The sequence below is a fragment of the Canis lupus genome, chromosome 4 (assembly GCF_048164855.1).
Source record: "Canis lupus baileyi chromosome 4, mCanLup2.hap1, whole genome shotgun sequence".
In the NCBI taxonomy this organism is placed as follows: domain Eukaryota; kingdom Metazoa; phylum Chordata; class Mammalia; order Carnivora; family Canidae; genus Canis; species Canis lupus.
This window is the reverse complement of record NC_132841.1, coordinates 65530938-65552295: the sequence shown is the minus strand read 5'-3', so window position 1 is coordinate 65552295 and position 21358 is coordinate 65530938. Positions and strand designations below refer to the sequence as shown.

Here is a 21358-nt window from a genome sequence, read left to right as displayed (position 1 = left end):
GTCTCTTATGATATCTTAGGCCAGCCAAGTCCTCTCTTTCACCTTACTTGTTAGTCCATTATGTCTATTACCCATTCATTCAAACCTTTCATGGCTATTCAATCCCCCCACACACTAGCTCTTATGGCAGATCATCTGGAGCGTTCACACTCTGGCCCACTGAGTCACTGATGACCCTTCATGCCAACACATCCTCCAGCCACACCCAAATGTGGGTAGAGGCTGCAATCTGAATGCTCTCTGTATACACAAAGATGCAGAACTGTTAGAGAAAAACCACACAATCATGCCAAGGATGGCACTACAAACTTAAGTTCTTCATCCTCAGCCCTGTTTGTTATACTTGACTGTACCTTTTGACCTTTCCCTGGATCATCCGAAAGTATTAAATCAGCTTTACCTTCAGGAAGAGCCAAATAAGCCTAATATGATTTAAGGGTCATCTCTGTACAGCTCCCATTACCCACCTGCATTAAGTAACTTGCATCATTTCTTTCCATTGTGAAATTTATTTTCTACCATTAGATATAAAAATAGAAGTAAAAAAGAAAATAAGATGAAGTCAGTTCAGCATGCATTTACTTAAATCTAAGTATCACTAATAAAGATTGGGGCCAGATACTTTTCTGTTTTAATGGGAAAGAGGCTTAGGAGTGAAAAGAGAAAAATGCTGTAGGAAAAGGCTGCTGAGCAGACCACAGATTATTCATACTTCACAACTTTGCCTACACGCCGCCCAGTTAGTCACTAACTGGATCAAGACAAATACAGAGCTCTCCACTGCAGTTGTGTGTATGCTTCCCTGCTTTACATGATTTACAAAGTATGCATGTGTACATATGCATATGTGTGAGTATTTTAACATGGCTGAACTTCATATACATGAGCTTTACTTCCAGAAGTAAATATACAGGTATAGTTATTTATCATATACATTGAAATACATTGTATCACATATATTAGAAGTCATATAAAATAAAATAAAGCACATAATTGCACTATGTTTTAATTTTTATTACTCTATAGTGAAATCAGAATGACAATTTCACCATGCAAAAAAAAAAAAATTCACCATGGCTAAAGTAAGATATGTTTGGAGTATATCATTCAGGACACTCAGGTACACAGTAGGGGAGGGAATAAAACTAAAAGAGGCAAAAGACATAAATGCTCTGGGAAAAATTTGAGAAAACAGAAGAAAGAATAGAATGGCTAAAATAACCAGAAAATGTATGCACTCTCAAGATAATGGAACATGAACTAAAATTGAATTCCAAGAGAATGCAAAGTAAAAGAATGGTAACTAATACGCTGAAAAATTTGAGGGACATCTATGCCTTGAATAGGAATATACTTACATACAATCATGCCAGAGGAAAAATTGGACAAAGGCTGTGATGACACATTACATAAGGGAATATGTAAATATACAGTGTGATCCCTGAGATGTACTTTTAACTATTTTTTAAATTTTAATTATTAATTTAACTATTTTTAACTATTACCTATCATCAGCATATCTATCTTATTTACCCAACTAATAGTGGCAGAAAATAACTAAAAATGTTATCAGCAATTGCTTCTTCACAAGTGACGTGTCAGGTTTTTCATTCTATCTTCACTCACACCTAAAACTAGTGGTTTACCTCCCTAATTCCTACTTGTCTTTGAATTCTAAATTCAACTGTCACATTTCATAGAGGCTTTTCCTAACCCCCTGGATTAGATTAAGCCCCTAGCTCAATCCTTCCATATATTACCCTGTGGTCTTCCTTTGTTAACACTGATCATCTATCATTAGTCATTTAACACATCTTTCACCCAAGATTATAAACTCCTAAGATTGAGGAGAGATGCCTGCCTTTTTCAATGCTCTATTCTGGGTCCAGCTTAGTGACTGGCTCGTACTAGGTTATTAGTAAATCAGTATTGAATTGAATGGCATAGCTGTGAATTTCAGAGAATTTCTCAGAGCCCTGCCTCTTGGATTCCATTCCAAACTTCCTGGCTCTGTTTTATTATCTCTAGCTTAACTCCGTAACCCAACACTGTTTCTCTTCCTAACTCTAAAGTATAGATAACTGAATGGTCTATTTGGCTTTTAATTTTGGTCTTGTTCTTAAACATATCAAATAGTTAAAAAAAACATACAAAAGTAGAGACACATGAAAGACAACTGAATGTATGTTTAAAAAACAAGCAAAATATAGTAGGAACAATATGGTATTGGTTGAAAGATAGAAGTGGAACTATACTAGAAGCCAATGGATGAATCATAAGAGAAAAGTAAGAGAGAAAATGGACCTAAACCTAAAAAGTGATGGTTTCTTTACCAGATTTAGGAGGCAGAATAAGTAAGGCATGATAAGTAGGGTGTGTGTCTATGGTGTGTGTGTGTGTACATGTGCATGTGTACATGGCCACGTGCAAGCCTATACACTACAGGTTGAATGTCAGTGAAAAACAAGTAGGAACATAAAATAATGAGATTCAGTGTTAAGTACCATCATTAATCATTCAATCCTTGAGGAAACATAAGCTGGAGAGCAGATTTGGCCATAAGGTCAAAGGTGACATAATATATCAAAGGGGTAGTTGGATATGTGGTCTGATGCTAAGGAATATGTCCTGGGCTAGAATAGGCAGAGACAGTTCAAGGCATGGTAATGGATGGCACTTCCTTAGGAGAATATGTACAGTTAGGAGAGACAAGACCTTGAAGAAGCTAGACCTTGAGAACCAATAACATTTAAGCAATAATGAGAGAAGAGAAGGGTCAGAGAAGTCAAAAAGGAGTAAAGGTCAGTAAGAGTTCAAATTAAATCAAGTCTGAAGAGTGTTTACTAGATTTAGAAACAAGGATATTAAATGGCATTTACAAGATTTATTATTTGATTGGTTGTGTTTTTATTTTTTTCCCTCAGTGTTTTGTTCAAATAGAAAGCCAGATAATACAGGATTTAGGAATAATGATAAGCAAGGGAGACAGAGTGAATATAAATTCCTCTTTTCAAAAGTCTGTAAAAGTAAAAAGTAAATTATAAAAGTATCAAAAATAACTGAAAGCCAAAGGTTTGTTTCATTTTGTGTCATTTAAATTAAAGTGTTTTGAGTGTGTTTCTTATAGAGAAAGAATTTAAATTTACCTAAGTTAGAGAAGATAAATGACAAATTACGCTTTTGAATTATCCATTATTATTAGAAAATTCTGATTTTGAAGACTGGAACATCACTTACCTCATTTTTCCAAGAATTAAAATTAACTCTATTTTTAAACAGGTAAGTTTCAGCAAGATTTTCCTTAATGCTCCATTATCTCTGCTTTTGTTTTTGTTTCATTCTGTTTGCGATTTGGGTTCCTCAGATTATTTCTATAGCTTCATAGTCCCAATAAGTAATGGGAAGTTGTAAAATAATTGTTTTTGGATACAGTGATTTCAATAGGTGGAATATCCTGCTATCAGATCTCAAGAAATCAGAGAGAATGATCTCAGAGGTACAATAGGACCATGGTTTTGGGTAAATTTCTTGAACATGTGTCATATATAACTTCACACACTGTTTCTTGCCTTTCTTAGCTGCTTTATTTTTTCAGTAGATTCAAAATTTAATAATCTATTATTATTATAATGAATTCCAATTTATAAGCTATCTAATATATAATATTTACATGGTTGTAGACTGCAACCTAGTAGTAAACATCGACCTTTTTTGTGTAATAGCTGTATCTTTTTCAATAATATCTGTAGGTAAAGTTTTACAGCTCCTATTTCCATACACATCCAAATGCCTTCATTATGAGTACAGCTCTTCATTGCTATTTTCATTTGAATAGTCTCTTCATTTTAGTATGTAAGCGCTATCATTTAAAAGGATAGAAAAAAAACTATAATGAAAGCAAATTAAAAGTATTTTTAGGAAACAGAATTGTTTTCACTAGTTCTTCTGTTTTCTGGAGTATTAAACTTAAGTAGAGCCAAAAAAAAAAGAAAAAAAAAAAGTCTTTTAATGGTTTTATCTCTGTATTAGTTACCTGCCTGGAAAATTTCAATTCTCAAGATTTACCCTTAACTCTTTATTGTCAAATATTTAGCTTTTTATAAAAAGAAATAAGGATTTGGAATAGTTAGGTTTTTACACCTAGAATTCAATCCAATATGGGGAACTGAAAGTGAGCTTTCAGAAAAATGCAGTGAATATTTGGCTAATCGGGCAACATTTCCCACTCAAGATCATCACCTAAATCACTAAGATTCTTATAGCCAGGAAAAGATATAAATTCTAACACTACACTTTTTAATCAAGTCAGAGAAAAAGACTGAGTCAATTGGGTCAGGATATGACTAAATTCCTCTGAGACAAGTTGTTAAGATCCTGGGCTCTGAGCCAGATCCCTGGGTTCAAATCCAAGCTTGTCTACTTGGACGCTGTCTGACCACCTAACTGCTCCATAATCTGGTTTTCTAGACTGTAATATATCATAAATAATACACATTGTAGGGTTGCTCAAAGGATTCAGTACTATAATATAAATAAAGACATATAAAATAGTGCCTGGCACATAGAGTTTAGCAGATAATCCTGTATTTTGACTCTGTAGAATAAATCACTGACTGTTGCTTGTCCTATTTATGCCCAGTTAAAACATTTCAACATTAATTATTTCCCTCACTACATTAACGTAAAAATAACTGTGATAAAAATGCTTAAAATTCTTATTTATTATGGACATTTAGTCAGCATAGTAGCATGCTTTTCAAAGAAAACAATGGACAGTATTTCCAGGCACACAGATTGCATATTTTGTGAACTTCATTCAAACTCAGATAAAGTAGAACCACCTCATGTCTATTTATGGATAATAAAATGGGGGTGGTGATCACCTTGTTTAAATACTTAATAAGAGAAATAAAAAATGTAAAACTATAAAATTAAGTATATTTAAAAATCATAGTGAAGTTATGTTTCTAGGAAGGAATTTTATTTCCAGACATCACTAACTTCTAACTATCACCTTGCATGGTTATATTTCCTAGTCATTAAATGTTTATAGTGATGTGCTTGTGGTATCTGTCGCACTGATTTAAGAACACATTTTGGTCATTACTATCTCTTGCTGTTTGCCTGCAGTGAGCTCTCACATAATTAGGGCTGAATACACTGCACTTTTAAAATTAAACCAAGCCTCTGGGAAAGAATCATGGAAATAGATGGTTAAAGGACACCCAGGCAATTAGCAAGCATGATAAAGTTAAAAATTGAAGATAGGAAAGTAGGTTAAGAGCTTTTCTCTCTCTTTCCAACATGATGTGTTGATACAGAAGGAATATACATTAGATTTATTTTACACAGAAAAGAGATATAGAAGCAGTCTACATTTTAGTAACTATGTAAATCCCTTTACTACTTTCTAATGGATTATTATACTTTTTAAGCACAAAATTCTGAAATAATTCTTGACTGACTTTAAAAATTAACCTGAAAATACTTTATGCTTTCTAGAATCACAATAGTGTAACAATAGAATAATAAAGACTTAACAGTTGAATATCTGAGATAATTTTACCCCAGCAATTATTTCTTTTTTTAACAACAAAAAAAAATGCAAAAGTATTGACTATCTGTGATGGTTTGCAACAAAATTCTCAGAAATAAATACTAAAAAATTATAAAATTTAGCTGATAATTAAATATTATAGCATGGGTGTATATTTTATTTTCCCTATTGGCATTCTTTCCCTCCAATAAAAGTTAAATCTTCACGTGCCTGTCTTCTTTACTAGACAGCCTCTGAAGGATTGTTCCTGGTAGTTTCATTTTTCTCACATCTAAAGCACCTAGTGCTCCCTGAAAACATACTCAGTACTCAGTAAATATTTATTGAATGAGTGAATTCATGAATATAATCCAATGTCTTTTAGATAAAGACTATTACTTACTTGTACTTATATATTAATCACTTAAAAGGATAATAAAGAGAAACTAAAAAGGGAATTTAACCTATGTTAAATATCCTCTAGGTGTCAAGCACCTTTTACATAGTATCTTATTATCACAACATCCTTAAGGAGACAGATAATATTTTCTCAAATTTTACAGACTAACTTCAAAGGGATTGAACATCTCCTCAAATCAAGTTAGAAGAGTTAGGGTTCTGACTTTTCTGAGATCATGTCTGGGTCATTTTCCCACCATAAAGTTGCATTATGTTGGTTTGCCTTAGCATACTTAGGGTTTTGCTTAAAATACAAATCAGATCTATGAGCAAAACAGAAAGGTAATAGTGATATTACACTTTTTTTTTCATTATAGCCTGATCTTTCTTTTTGAAAATCAGTATCTCTTCCCCATTGTTTCCTTATTTTTATTGTAAAATAAACAGATACAGAAAACAGTGATTTATTATAAATCAAACATCCTTGAAGCCACCACCCAGGGCAAGAAGTAGAACTTTATCACCACCACCTCCAGGAAGCCCTTCCATGTGTACCATCCCAATCACAGCTCCCTAGGGCCCTCTGAAATAATAGTTCTGTTGACTTTCATAATAGTTGCTCCCTTGAATTTCTTTACATAGTTTCATCACAATTATGCATTCTTAAATTGCATAGTTTAGTCTGCCTCAAACCTCCGTTCTCAGAGTGTCTCATAATCTACAAATTCCCCCCCCCCACCCCATTCTTTTTCTTACTATTTATCTGCTGAAGAGCCTGGGTGGCAGGCCCATCGATTCTCCAACACTGGATTTGGCTGATTACATGTTCAGGGTCCAAATTCAGCATGTTCCTTAGCCATCTGTATTTCCTGGAGTTTGGCACTGGGACCCAGAGGCTAGATGAAACTGAGATTCCATTCCCTTGGCAAAACTATGGGTGGTGTGTGCTCTTGAATCGAGAAAATGCAATTCTTGGTTTTGCTCTCTCTTGTTATTAATGGCCATTGATGCTCAACATCTAGATGCATTAATTGGATGATAGTGGTAAAATGGTGATTTTCTAATAATATCATTACCTTTTCACATATTAACTTTAACAATCTGTAAAGACACCCTTCCTGATCTACTATTTGGCTGCACATTGGTTCAGATAATATAGGCAAAGCAGGGTAAACACTTGATTTGTTTATTTACCCAAGTTTCAAGGAATTGAGTCCTCGTGAGTTTCAGAGGTTAACCATTTTTTTGTATCATTATGAACTCAAACGTAAACATTTGCTGAGTGAATTTGTTGAAATTCTCATCCTTTTTGAAATTCATCTTGGCTTCTTCTTCGAATTGGCTCCTGATTCCTTTCTATATACTGTGGTAGTCATTGATAATTTCCTTATTATCTGGTATGTAAAGCTGTTTCAGGCCCTTAATACATACTTCCAGCCCCAGTCCTGGGATCAGCCATTTTTCCTCTTGAAATTCCCGCAGACTTCTTGCTCTTGGACTGTGCCAATCCCCTATCCCGGTTTCGGTTGCTTCTCCAGAAAGTATCTATTGTTTAGGTAGGAGGCCTGCCTATTCTCTGATCTAGCAGATAACCTTGATTCTCATTATTTCCTTCCTTCAACCTACAAGGAGGTTCAAAAACAAAAACAAAAACAAAAACAAGAACAAAAAAACAAAGGGCTTACAGCGTGTGCAGGTTTGTCCCAACCTATTTATTTTTTAGGTTCATGGTGATAGTTTTGCTATAAATGTTGCCCATGTGTTTTGGGTTTGGCCATCTATCTGCTCCTTTTTTTATGTGCAAAAACTAAGCTGCCACTATCATCTAAGACTCAAGTTCCTTTTCCTTTTAAAAATTATGTCAACTTCAATTTTCTTTTATCAAGACCTATGATATCCTTTCCATGAACATTACACAAAGATCACTTTGTGCTTATACAGAAAAAAATTGGTTGGATTTTTTTTTTTTTTTTTTTTGTAACTTGGTGAACACAATAAAAGAACCTACTTACCACAGAGTCAAAGTTCAAAGTAATTTTCTTTCAAAACACTGATTCAATATTTTATTAACTATACCTATAGAAAAAGTGTTAATTTCCAATTCCCTCACAATACGTCACTGTTATACCAAGGCAACACAATTTGGCAAAAGAAAAAAAAAATGATACATACAAAATAGTAATGTTATTCCTTCTTAAATAATGTTATTCCTTCTTAATGTCATTGCCCAAAGAGAGATATTTTCAGCTCTATTTTGATGAAGATAGCATTGATTCCAAAGGCAATGACATTTAAATAGCATTTATGGGGCTGCAAAACAAGAGTCATCCCAAGATACCCACAACATATATTCCCAAATTTTTTAAAACCTACATAAAAACAAGAATTACAGTAACCAGAATTAATACAAGTATGTATGCATATTATTTTAAATAGCTTCAAACTTTATTTCTCAATACATGTATATGTTTGTTAGGCTATCTGCATTAAATTAAAATATTCCATTTTTTATAGCACATATAGGGAGAAAGGCCATCTGGTTGTTGAAACTTGTGTATAAAAACCAAGACTGAGGATAATGTTGCTAAAATGTCTTCATTCACTCATATTTACTTTATGCCAGGCATGGATCTAGGCTTGGGAATATAGTGCTTTATATAGGGGTTATAGTTAAGCCCCTAAGTGAGGCTTAATTATAGATGAGGAAAGATCATAATCAAATTAGATAAATGGAATACTTCATGTAATATAATAAATTGTGTTAAGTTCTATGAAGAAAAGGCAGGGCAGAGATATGGGGAATAACTGATAAGCAGGGCTTTGGACAAGGTTGAAATTTTACTCAAGTTATATTTGTTTATATCTTTCTACTATTATGAAAAATATTATAGTGATCATCCTTGTATCCAAGTATTTGTGAACAGGTCATATCTTTTCTGTAAGATAATTTTCTAGCTTATACATTTTCAAGAACTTTTTATAAGGGTCAAATAGACCTTCAGATAGGTCTTCAGAGTACTATGTTGGAAAGCTCAGCCCCATGGTAACATTATTAAGTAACTGATTAATATTTTTCTAGGAACTCTGATTTCAGTTTTTTTGACCTTTTATAAATTTCAATGTTTTTGGATTTAGTTTTACTGCAAACTGATGAGAACAGACTTTATTCGACTATTTTAATTGATTAATACTACATATTTTATAACATCTTTTATACATTGATTTATTTTTCAATTTTTTTTTAATTTCAAATTTGGGTATACAGTTTATATTTTTGGCTTTTGTAGTCAGTGATTCTTTTTCTATTATATATCTTCAATTGTGGTTGTTAATACATAGGAAAGTTATTAATATATTTTAACATATTTATCTTATAATCATCCATCCTACTGAACTTTGTCATTACTTTGATCACTTATCAGTTGGTTCAATCAGCTTTTTAAAACAGGTAAACAGCATCTGAAAAAAATTTAGTGTCCCCTCATTCCAAATATGTTTCTAGCTATACCTTTGTGCCTTACTGCTGACTGACCCATCAAGGACAAACCTCTATTAAATCCCTGCTGACCAAGTATCTAGCCTCAGAACTAAACTTCTTGGTTGGGATTTCTCTACCTCTCAAGATAAGTCTTTCTAGCTACAGTTTTAATTCTTAAATGGCTCGTCCAAACAAAAGTCTGTCTCCAGGTATCGTCCATCCATTCTACTTAGTATCGTATTTCTGTGTAAGACATTAGATAGTTCAGGAAGTATTAACTTGGACCAAAAATAAATGTGCTTGCAGGGAACCACAAACCTCTTGAAGTCACAGACAAAATTTTGTGAATATATGCACTTTTCTAGGACAGAGGATCCGTAGCTTTCATTCGATTCTTAAAGTATTCTATGAGCCTGACAGCCTAAGAGTCACTCAATGGATAGGCATGAATGATTAGTATAATCAATAATTAGAGCTAATGGAATTCTTGGGTTATTTATATTATTGAATACATGCACAACCATAACTAGGTGGTGTCAGCATATATCTCTGCTCTTTTATATATCAAAAAATACATCTGAATCCCAGGTAACATATTTGCCTCTAATCTTCAGCCTAATTCAGTTATATGATTATTCAAAACAAATACCATATGTATTACTCAGAACAAAGAACCTTTTTAAAAAATAATTATTTAAATAATGAATAACTCTTCCATAGAAAAAATAAAGAATACTATTTTCCTATCCATACCACTAATACAACATCCAGTATTCATTTTTTCAGCCTCTGCTCATATCTCTCAAATAACCAAGACTATAATTTTTAATAAGGTATATTATCCTTAAAAAACAAGGCTAACACATTCTGCAAGGGTAATAAGTGACATCTGCTATAAAGTGATGTAAAAAAATCTTTAAATCATTCTTTCAAATATGCCATCTTTCTTAAATTATATTTCCAAATAACCATTTTTCACAGACTATTAAATTTGACAATAAAAAAATGAAGGAATTTAGCAAGTTATGAATCATCTTATTTGGCTCATATATAACATCTAACTGATTTGAAATAAGATCGCAAATGGTTTAACTATGCCACTTTCTGATGAAAATAAAGATTAACAGGAAGGAGTACAAGCAACTCAATGCCTTTAGAATTTTCCCTAAAAGCTATTCTAAATGTTCAATACCATAGCATTCTATACCGACTTAGAAGATAATAACAGTATATCTGGAAAATTTTGCAGATAGAGGATTAATTAAAAGTTTTCCGATGCTAATTGCTTCACGAATGAATCTATTTCACATAGCACACACAGAAATTGCCATTATACGTCAGGGCTTCTGCTGCCCAGACTTCTAAGATAAAAAGAAAATAGAAGAGTCTAACACTTAACATGGCCCTGCCTTCAGAGATACATTTGCCTTAAAGAATTCTGAAGATTATTAAGTATGTATAAAGATAGTATTTTCTTTTCTCAAATAGTTCACACACCTTAATTCTGTTTCAATTTTAATTTTATAATAATAGTTAACACATAGCATTCAGCATAATCTCCAAGCACTATGCATCTAGACACTATAAAATATTTATAATATTAACATAAAATATGTATCACTCCAACAACCTGACAAGATACATATATTATTTTCCTCATTTTATAATTGAGGAAACTAAAGCCCAGAATTTTGTAGAACATTACATTATTGTTTAACTTCCAGTATTTTTCCCACGTGTCGATATGTAAATTTCTCTTTGAAAAGTTTTAGTTGTTTGTTTTTTTCTGACTCAGTTGTGCTCTTAAGCTTCTGTGTGAGGACCCTTGGTAGGGTCTTTACCTTTCTTGATGGTGAGCACTCTCTGAATTTCTCAGAAAAGACATTTCACTTCCTGCTATCTGGAAAATTTTGTTTAAAATGTCTCTGTTAAAATAAATAAATAAATAAATAAATAAATAAATAAATAAATAAATAAGTCTCTTAATTCCATATATCCATTTTCACACTTTGTTCTCATTCTGAAACTCTTTTTTTAGATTTTGACCTTATGAATTATCCTTTATTTTGTTTATATTTTCTATTCTTTTTTTTGCCCTAATTCTAAGAGATTTCCTAGACTTTATATGCCAACTTATTACACGTGAGCATTTTCTTCTTACTTTCTGGCTATTCTTTTCATAGCAATATTTTTCTTATTGTATACATAAAATATCTTCCTGAAGATATAATTCATACAAATTTTTAATAATGTTGTAATTTCCCTTAACCCCAAATGCCTCTCTGTTCTCTGGACTTTCTTTTGCTGTTTGATTTAGTCTTTCTTACAATGGAGACTTTTCTCAAAAGACCCATAACCTTTTGCTTACATATCATATTAGATGATAGAATAACAAAATATAATTACAATCTCTACATATGCAAGGCTTTCTGCAAAGTCGTTAGATAATGAATAAGAATTTTTAGGCCTTGAATGTCTCCCTTTGGATATATTTTTCTCCAGTTTCCTGCTTGGGGAGAATTGAACTGGCTCCAAGCATTCTAATGTTAAGACTGAAAGTTCTCTATTCACTATGAAGACCCTCATTTAATCCGCCTGGTTTCATCCTGGTGTTCCTGAAGACTGTTTCTTAGCTAGTACTTTATGTCCTAAACACTTCTGGGGTTCAATGGTGAAGTACTGTAAAAGTAATTTACAGAAATTTATAATTTCTCCATTAGTCTTCTATTTTCCAAAATGTTTTTGAGATCTCTTGTTCTCTGCTTTCTCCTCTTTCTTCTATTTAGCTATTTATATATGTGTTTTCTCATATTATTTTGGAATGGTTTAAAGAGGTAAGAAGAATAAATAATTAGGTTTAATCCACAATGTTTCCCTGAAGGTTAGAATTATTTATCTTGCTTCCTTTTTGGTAAAAGAGTTGGAGTGACAGAATTAAGATTCAGAAGGGCTGAATTCCTGGCCCAGTTCTTACAATCAATCTATGTCACCATGTTCATGCTGCTTAACCTCCCTGCAGTTTCATTTAGTCATCTATACTGGGCAGAGAAATGTAATAGTTGTGACAAGTCCTTGCAGGTGGCAGTGGGGAGTGAATGCTAGGTATTGCTATAGGGAAAGAAAGAGCTTTCCTTATCTGGATTTACTAACTCTAAGATTAAATGTGTGTACATCCTGGTTGCAGATTAATTCTTTATCCATTTATTGAATATTTGTTAAAAGTCTTTTATGTTGACCCAGTAACTTCAATCCAAAGAGAAATGAAAATACATCTCTGCTCATGAAATTGTGCAAGAATATTCATATCAGCAGTAATCATAATAACTAAAAGGTAGAAACAATGCAGATGTGCAATTGATGAATGGATTAACAAAATTTGGTATATTCATACAACAAAACAGTATTCAGTAAAAAAGAGAACATATTGAAACATGCTACAACATGAATGAAACTTGAAAATATGCTAATTGAAGTAAGCCAATAACAGACTACATCTCATTCCATTGAAACGAAATGTCCAGGAAAAAAAAAAAAAAAGTCTCTAGAGACAGAAAGTAGAAAGTAGGTGGTTGCTTATAGCTATGAGGGTAGAGGGAAAGAGGAGACAGAAATGAGTGCTAATGGGAATGGGCTTCTACTTGGATAATATTTTCTAAAATTCATTTGGGTAATGGTTGTACAACTATGTGAACATATTAAAAATCAATCATACACATTAAATGAGAATTATATTGTATCTGAATTATATCTCAAAAAATTGTTTAAAAATAGAGCATCTGAGAAAATTTAAGCAGAAAAAAATCTCTTACGTGTACTTTTATGGCATTAGGAATATAAAATTGGGTAATATTGAAGAGGTCATGGAACTTAAATTCTAGTGAAGGGACATACATAAAAGATAATTATAAATTCCAGTGAAATTAGAGACTCAAATAATTAAGTAGATGGTAGAGGTTGAGGGTGATCACAATGATTAAACTGAAATCCAAGTGACAAGGAGAAGCTAGCTGTGGTGCAGAATGACAAAAAGTGAAAAGAGAATTTTAGGCAGTGAGCTTAAGTGTCACATCAAAATCTCTGGGACAGGAGAGAACTCAGTTTACTGTAGGAGCTTAAAATTGACTCAAGTGTCTAGAAAACAGTGAGGGAGCAAGCTGTGGGTGATGAGATTACATAGATAAATTGAAATTATGCAAGAACTTGTATAGATGTAGCTCAAATGTATATCTTGTAGCTCAAATGTATTCTAAAAGTAATGGGAAGCCTCTGAAGGGTTGTAAGCAGCACGGCATTATTAGACATTAAATCATATTATCTGCTTTTTAAGGTTACTTTTCCCACTCTATGATGAATAGAATATAGTTTTGACTTTCTGTCCTAACACTGCTTATGCACATCTAAACAGAAATATCAACCACACTGGTAAACCTACATTATTCATAATTTTTAAAAGTGTCTCAACTGGTGGCAGTATTAAATTGGTAAAGTCGATATGGATAGAATCTGTAAAATGTTCATAGTCAGTAATTCCATTCCCCGAACTCTGCCCAAAATATAATGAAGAGTAACACACAAAGATGTCCACTGCAGCACTATTTAACATGAATGTACAAGATTTGTAAATAGTTGCTAACTCTGTTTACATGTACTTAGCCTTACTAATTTAGAGTTATAGTTAATGTCTTGAAAATAAAAACAGGTCTATGTAAATAAGACGATCCAATTGTAAATCCAGAACATATATAATTCTGCTACTTTAAGTGGTCAGTTATTAGGTGAATTGGTTAAAATATACGATTTTATTTATTTATCCACGAGAGACACACACACAGAGAGAGAGAGAGACAGAGAGAGAGAGAGAGAGAGGCAGAGACACAGGCAGAGGGAGAAGCAGGCTCCATGCAGGGAGCCAGACATGGGACTTGATTCCAGGTCTCCTGGATCACACCCTGGGCCAAAGGTAGCACTAAACCATTGAGCCACGTGAGCTGCCCTGGTTCAAGAATATTATGGGGAAATTAACTAACAAACTTGAAAAGGGTCATCACATCAATTTTTGTCATTCACACTTGGGTGAAATGTGTCAGATAAGTGTTCAACTCAAAAATAATCAATGTCAATATACATGCTTATGTGCATAATCATATACAGATGTCCCCTGGATAGTTTCTACCCACATGCACAACATACATACACACACACACACACACACACACACACTACAGAGAATTAATAGAACAAAGATGGTTTATTGTGCAAAAACACAGATAATTCCATAATTCACCAGGAAGCATCACCATAGTCCCTTGATTTTTTTTTTTTTTCTGGAAAAATAACGGTAAGTTGTACATCAAGGTACCTTTACAATGAAAATGATTTGTAGAAGAAAAGTACTTAGTAGAAGTAAAAATAGTCTCTTTTTCCTAGAGTAAGCAGATTTTTTTCTTCATTACCACCACCTCTGCTGCTAAAATATATAGTGTCAGCTTAATTCATAGTTTGTTACTTCTTTATAGAAAATGATAAAATGGAAATTTGTCACAGATTCAGAAAATGTTCAGTATTCTTTATGTAGTGCTATGGTCTACCATAATTTGTACTGTAATTTCAAGAAACTGTATTTGAAATTCCTCACCCCTAGCCCATTGTCTCTAAGTACCGAAGTAAATTATCTGCTAAATAAAACAATTACAGTTAGAACGGCAAAATGTTCACATGAACATCACATCAGATATATTTTGCTTGTCTCTTACTCACTTTGGGATATAAGTTCATTGAGTGGAATAACGCAGAATTAAAAAATACTACTTAAATTGCCTTTTGGGGGGCAGCCCGGGTGGTTCAGCGGTTTAGCGCCGCCTTCAGCCCGGGGCGTGATCCTGAGAACCCGGGATCAAGTCCCATGCCAGTCACGTTCCCTGCATGGAGCCTGCTTCTCCCTCTGCCTGTATCTCTGCCTCTCTTTCTCCTCCCTGTGTTTCTCATGAATAAATAAAAATAAAGTATTTTTAAAAAATTGCCTTTTGGGATTGGTGTTGTTTTGGTTTATGGTTTTTGACCAAGTAGATATAGTTTGATTATATTTTGTCAAATGAGCTCAGGATAATAAGTAATATATTGTTCCAATGCATTATTTGCATTACCCATCAACATCCAAGTTCATAAATATAAGTCTACATAATTAAATGTGAATTCGTAAAAATGCATCTGCCCAAAGACTCTCAATTTATACCAGTCCTCAAAAGTAGGTTTAAAGGGAAAGCTGCTCAGACAAAAATGCAAAACCTCTTGTAACATTTTAGTAGTACAGTATCACTGTCATATCTACCAAATGTAATGAAATAGTGAAATAAAATTTAGCTTTATAACTTACATGTATACTAAGAAAAAGTAATAGAATAAATTCATACTTACAAATATATTTCAAATAATATCACTTTAATCAGGCCTAAAGCCACTAAGGGAAACTTAATTGAGGGGAACCTGCGGGGCTCAGTGGGTTCAGCATCTGCTTTTAGCTCATGATCCTAGGATCCTGGGATCGAGTCCCACATCAGGCTCCCCCTAGGGAGCCTGCTTCTCCCTCTGCCTGTGTCTCTGCCTCTGTGTCTCTTATGAATGAATGAATGAATGAATAAATAAATAAATAAATAAATAAATAAATAAATAAATTTTAAAAAGAAAAACTTAATTGAATTTATAAGCTATTAAAAAGTTCACCTAATAGAAAATAAATTCTTAAGGTAAATTTTGGATGTTGATATGGAAAGTAAATAGAGGAGCATTGCTGGGAGAGTACAGACTGCATTCAGCACAAAGATACATAACAGTAGGCTAATTAGTCCTTAAAGCCCAGAAGGTTGAATTGTTTTTTCAGGAGAAGCTCCTGGAAACAAAGGTTTCTCTCTAACTTACTGTGTGAAAATGGGTGAAGCCTCCCTTCACTAATGAACACATCAGTGATCTCTGACATCACTACTATTAATGGCTGCAGCACGAGGCAGGGATGCAAGACCAGAAATGGCAACATCTTCAGGAAGTGACTCCTGTCTCTAGAGTCCTTCTGTACTTATGACACAATAAGCTTTTCGTACAGTTATTCACACTAATTGATGAAAAGCAGTGCAAGAAATAACAAGTCAAAATATCAAATCTCCTCCTTTACCAGAGGCAAGATATGGGCTGACGATATATATGAAATGGGAGCATTATCTATAAAAGAGCCCTTATATAAGCTTGATCCAGAAAAATAATATCAGAATCCTTGAAATGACAAAGAGTACGGTGATAAATTCTTTCAAGGTAAATTATGCCCATAATAAAAACCAATAGCAAAAGTACTCTACTCTTCCAATCCACTTGAATGATAGTATCATAACTATGGATTGACTCTGAGAGCACAATGCTAGGTCAGTGTCAATTTTTTATTAAATAAATATAAAGTAAAATTTTAGCTAACAAATATATAATCATTATTAGTGATCTCAAAAAATCACACTTAACCTCCTAATCAGATACTTACTTGTTTGTGTGTGTGTGTGTGTGTGTGTTGTGCACATGAAACTCAGTAAGACTGAGACCATAGCCTCACTACACAAAGCTCAGTGTAATTTTACTTTTTAAGGAACTATTTTTTTCCTAGTTTGGGTGATGACATACCATGATATAAACAAAAACATAAGAATTTCTTTACTAAACTCTCTAGCTCCCACCCAATTATTTCTAAAAAACAAAACAAAATCAAGTCTTATGAGAATAAAATCAAAGGCTATGTTCCTTCGGGAGGCTCTAGGGGAGAATACACTCCATGCCTTTTCCAGCTTTCAGACACTGAACGCCTCCATCGGCTCCTGGGACATCACTGTGATCTCTGCTTCCATCATCACATTTCCCTTTCTGCTACCCAGTTATTTCTAACAGTATTGGGCGTATTTGATAGTTGACTCTTCTTTAGTCCCTGAAGATTTCTAACATCATCCTCCCCTGAGAAAGAAGGGAAATACAGAGCTTCTGCCCTACTTACACCGGAGGTAGAAGAAAACTACCTGCCAGACACAGCAATAGCTCTCTGGGGCTGGTGGCTGAGAGAAGCACCTAGCTAGTTCTGCAGGAGTTGCAGTGGGAGCACAGCCCGGCCACTAGAGGGAAGTGGAAAGGGACTTGCCTTGGAAGTCATCCGGAAAAGGGATACTAGATCTCAGCACAGTGTCAAAATCCTGACATGCCCTGGAGTAGCAGGCTTACACTACATTCAGCGGTATGGGGCTGACCAAAAAGCAGAGTGAGTAAATTTCCTTGGCCATGCTAAAGTTTATGTAAGTATCAAGTATCAAAAACAACAACAACAAAGAAAAACCCTTTATTTCCAGTATTCCCACAACCCTCCATGGAAATTTATTCTTAAGTGTCACTTTCTCTGTGGCTAAATTATAACTGAACCTAAGTTAGGTGTTATAGGAATCATGGCAAAACCCTGCCCTTAAAGTGTCTTCTGCAGGAAGGAGCCTGAGGTGAACAGATCGTAACCATAACATTTCTATTATGTTAGAGATTATTCCCATATTGCTTTTCCTTTAGGGAAAAAAGTACTGCCAGAATTTTGTCTTTCTTGTTTCTGCTTTTGTCATTACATTATCCTAACATGTAACAGGTTTTGAGAAATCTTCTACTGGTATTAAGATCGTATAAAATATTAATGATATAATAATATTTAAATATCTTCATATATGCAAATAAATAGGCAAATGATTACTTCTTTAGTTTTTTTGTTTTAGAAAACTGGTATATATTGTAATTATGAGTTTTAAAATCTACCTTTTTCAGATACCTTCCAGCTAAACCCTAAACCTAGTAATAGTTTAATTTATGTCTGTCATTTCCTTTTTCCAGTTATGCGTGAGAAAACCAAATATTGCAAACTACTCCACAGTTGAGTTAGCTTGGAGTATTACCTCACTTTTTCATCATTTCTTATTTCTTTGAAATGTATGATAAAAATAAACCATCATCTGATGTCAGGTAATTTCTTATTTAGTGACATTTTTTGTTGTTTTTAAAAGACATATTTTGTCTCAGATGACTCACTTGAGAAACTGTGGAGAATCTCTAATTTTATGAATTTCATTAATTCAAAAGATACCAGTACATTATTCCAATTCCTGAAAGGCAGGAATGTTTTTATCCAGTAGGTGTGAAAGTTTAATTATTTAATATGTGTCACCATTTTGAAAAGTGTAATCTCTTTTCACATGTTCAAGAATTAAAAGTATCAGAAGTAATCAAGAACGCTCACTTAATTGAAGTAAAATTAAATAAAGTGTAGCATTTTATTTGCATGTGAATGGCGAACTACATATATTTCTGGAAACACCATGCTTGCTTTTGTTATTAAAGGGTGTTTCCGTGTAAACTTTTTTCATGATGAAAAGGTAATAGGTTGTAACATATTTCCACCAAGGACTGAGGTAGAGATAATATTCTACATTTGATTTTAACCTTTAAAATTCTAAAGGACATGACAATCTAAGACACCTTAAAACAAGGTCATTTATAGGTTTGCTTCATCTTCCTGATGAAGGAAACATGGTTGATTATTTAGTAGATCCTCAAATGTAAACATCAGGTTGATGATTTAGTAGATCCTCTCAATGTAAACATCATTGCAGGTCCAGCTCTTAATTTGCCATAGACTATAAATGTCATGAGATTTTACAAGTCTTCCTTTGGACTTTGTAATATTTTTTTTCAAATAAGAACCTTAAAATGATGCACTTCCTAGATTCCATTCGTTCTATGTATAAATAATAGGGGCTACTGATTTCTGAGACAATATTATAAACTCCAAAGAGGGTGAAGACAGTAACTCCAAAGCTTTGTGTGGCAGGAGTTTGCGTTTCCCACAGCTGAAGTCATTCAGCACTGTGGACAGCTCCTGCCAAGGCAACGAGTTGATGGCAAGGTCCCTTTCCCGTAAGTAACTCAAAGCAACGCTGCTTTTTATTGCCCTGTCCGTGTGCTGTTTCATAGACGCCTATTGAAACTGCACAGTTTGCACACAGACTCCTTCCACCGGTTCCTCTTCGAAAGAGTTCAGTGAAATAATAAATAAATAATAAATGCCACCCTGAGTTTTCTCCTTGCACACGGGAAGCCCAGCCTTACTCGGGAGCTGCAGGGCGTGCGCACGCTAATAAGAGGATCTCCTTCGCGACCTTCATTTGATAATCTCTAAACGTGCTTATGACCGAATGAATACTTGGGCGACAAATAAGATGGGGAAACGTCTTAATTCTAATGCTCCGAAGAAGCAGTCTCCCTGACAGCTGACAGCTCTCTCTGCCCTTGTTCCCCAGCCGGGGAGACGGGGAAAGAGATTCCTGAAACAGACCTGTAGTCAAGGTCAAGAAAAGGGTGTCCCTGGGCTTCGGGGAGGGGCTCTGGAAACTACCCTCGCCCCACCCCCTCGCCCCACCCCCACCCCCACCCCCGCCTGGGTTTCGGGAACTCCAAGCTTCCTGCCCCGCCGCTGCCCAACCTGGCCGCGCCTGCTCCGCTCAGATCTCAAGTCGGGGACTATCCAAGCGCACCCTGCCCTTCCGCAGGCTGCCAGCCACTATTCTGAAGAAATGCACTGAGGATGCCCAGTGCCTATAAGCAGATGAAAAAGAAAAAAAAAAAAAATTAACATTCCCCAGGGGCGAGAAGCGGCTGGAGCGGCTAGGACTTGTGAGTCCCCGTCTCCGCGCGCCCCATCCTCTCTCCGCAAGCCCAGGAGCGCCTTTTCCTCCCGCTTCCCCGGGGAGCGGCGCCAGGAGGGGTGTCACCCCAAAGACGAGTTCCTGGCCGCTTCCTTACACTCCCCATCTCCGAAGTAAAAGTTTTCCCGGCACGACGACTTCGCCTCCTCCCATCTGGAGGTCACCGTGGACTTCTTCCCCGGTGTGTCCCCAAAGTTCCCGAGGCGCAGGAGGCGAGCCTCCCTGGGATTCCCGGGGAACAGGAGCTCCTCATCACCGCCCCCCCAGCCACCCTCCCCCTCCTCCTCCTCCTCCTCCTCCTCCTCCTCCTCCTCCTCCTCCTCCTCCTCCTCGGCGGAAACTAGTTGAAGAGGGGAGCCAGGATGAGCCCGAGCGCCAGCCGCCCGGCAGCGCCACCCCCGGCCCGCCCGGCGAGCCCTCCTCCCTCCGAGGCCCCGGGGCGCGCCCTCCCAGGCGCGGGGAAGCGCTGCTGGAGGGCGCGCCCCGGGAGGGAGGATGCGAGGGAGGGAGGATGGGAGGGAGGGGCGCCCCCCGCCCCCGCCCCCCCCCCCCCCCCGGGGAGCGCTCACCTGAAATCGCTGTAAGGGTGGATAATCCAGAAGCCTGCAGTTTTAACCCTTTCCTGCTCCTTCTCCACCGCCTTCTGGCTCCCGAACATGCGGAGGGAAAATTTGTTGACCCCGGGCTGCAGCATGGAGGTGAACTGCCTCTGCATGAAGCCGTACTGCCGCCGGGGGCCCTCGGCGTCCTCGAAGCCCCCGGCCGGCTCCTCGCCCGCGCCGCCGCCGTCCACCTTGAAGCACACCGAGTTGCCGAGCTCCTTCGCGCCCGCGCCGCCGCCGCCCGGCGGGGTGCCCAGGCGCTTCTCGGCCGCGGCCGGCCCCGCGCCCGTCGCGGGCGCCTTGCCGGGGAAGGCGCTGCTGCCATCGTCCCGGCTGTTGGACGCGGAGTTGGGCTTGCCGCCTGCTTCCATGCCCGGGCGACGCGGCCGGCGACGGCGCGGGCTCCAGACTCGCCGGCCGCCCGGCGCGGGGGGCACGGGGCCCGGGGGGCGCGGGCGCGGGCGCGGGCGCGGGCGGGGGCGCGGGCGGGGGCGCTGGCGGGGGCCCGGGCCGGCTGCCGGCGAGCCCCGCTGCCCGTCGCGGCGGCGGCGGCGGCGGCGGCGGCTCCTGCTTCCCGCCCGCGCCG

The 21358-nt window shown here is 36.6% G+C and overlaps 1 protein-coding gene across 1 annotated transcript in view; it reads right to left on the bottom strand.

Moving 5' to 3' along the window:
• Positions 1-21158, bottom strand: part of HCN1 (hyperpolarization activated cyclic nucleotide gated potassium channel 1) — a 386148-nt gene extending 364990 nt beyond the window's left edge. Inside the window, exon 1 of the mRNA XM_072824665.1 lies at positions 20740-21158. Within this exon, the coding sequence (XP_072680766.1) occupies positions 20740-21143 (404 nt within the window). The 5' untranslated portion in view covers positions 21144-21158. The remainder of the gene's footprint in view (positions 1-20739) is intronic.
• Between the last annotated feature and the right edge of the window lie 200 nt (positions 21159-21358).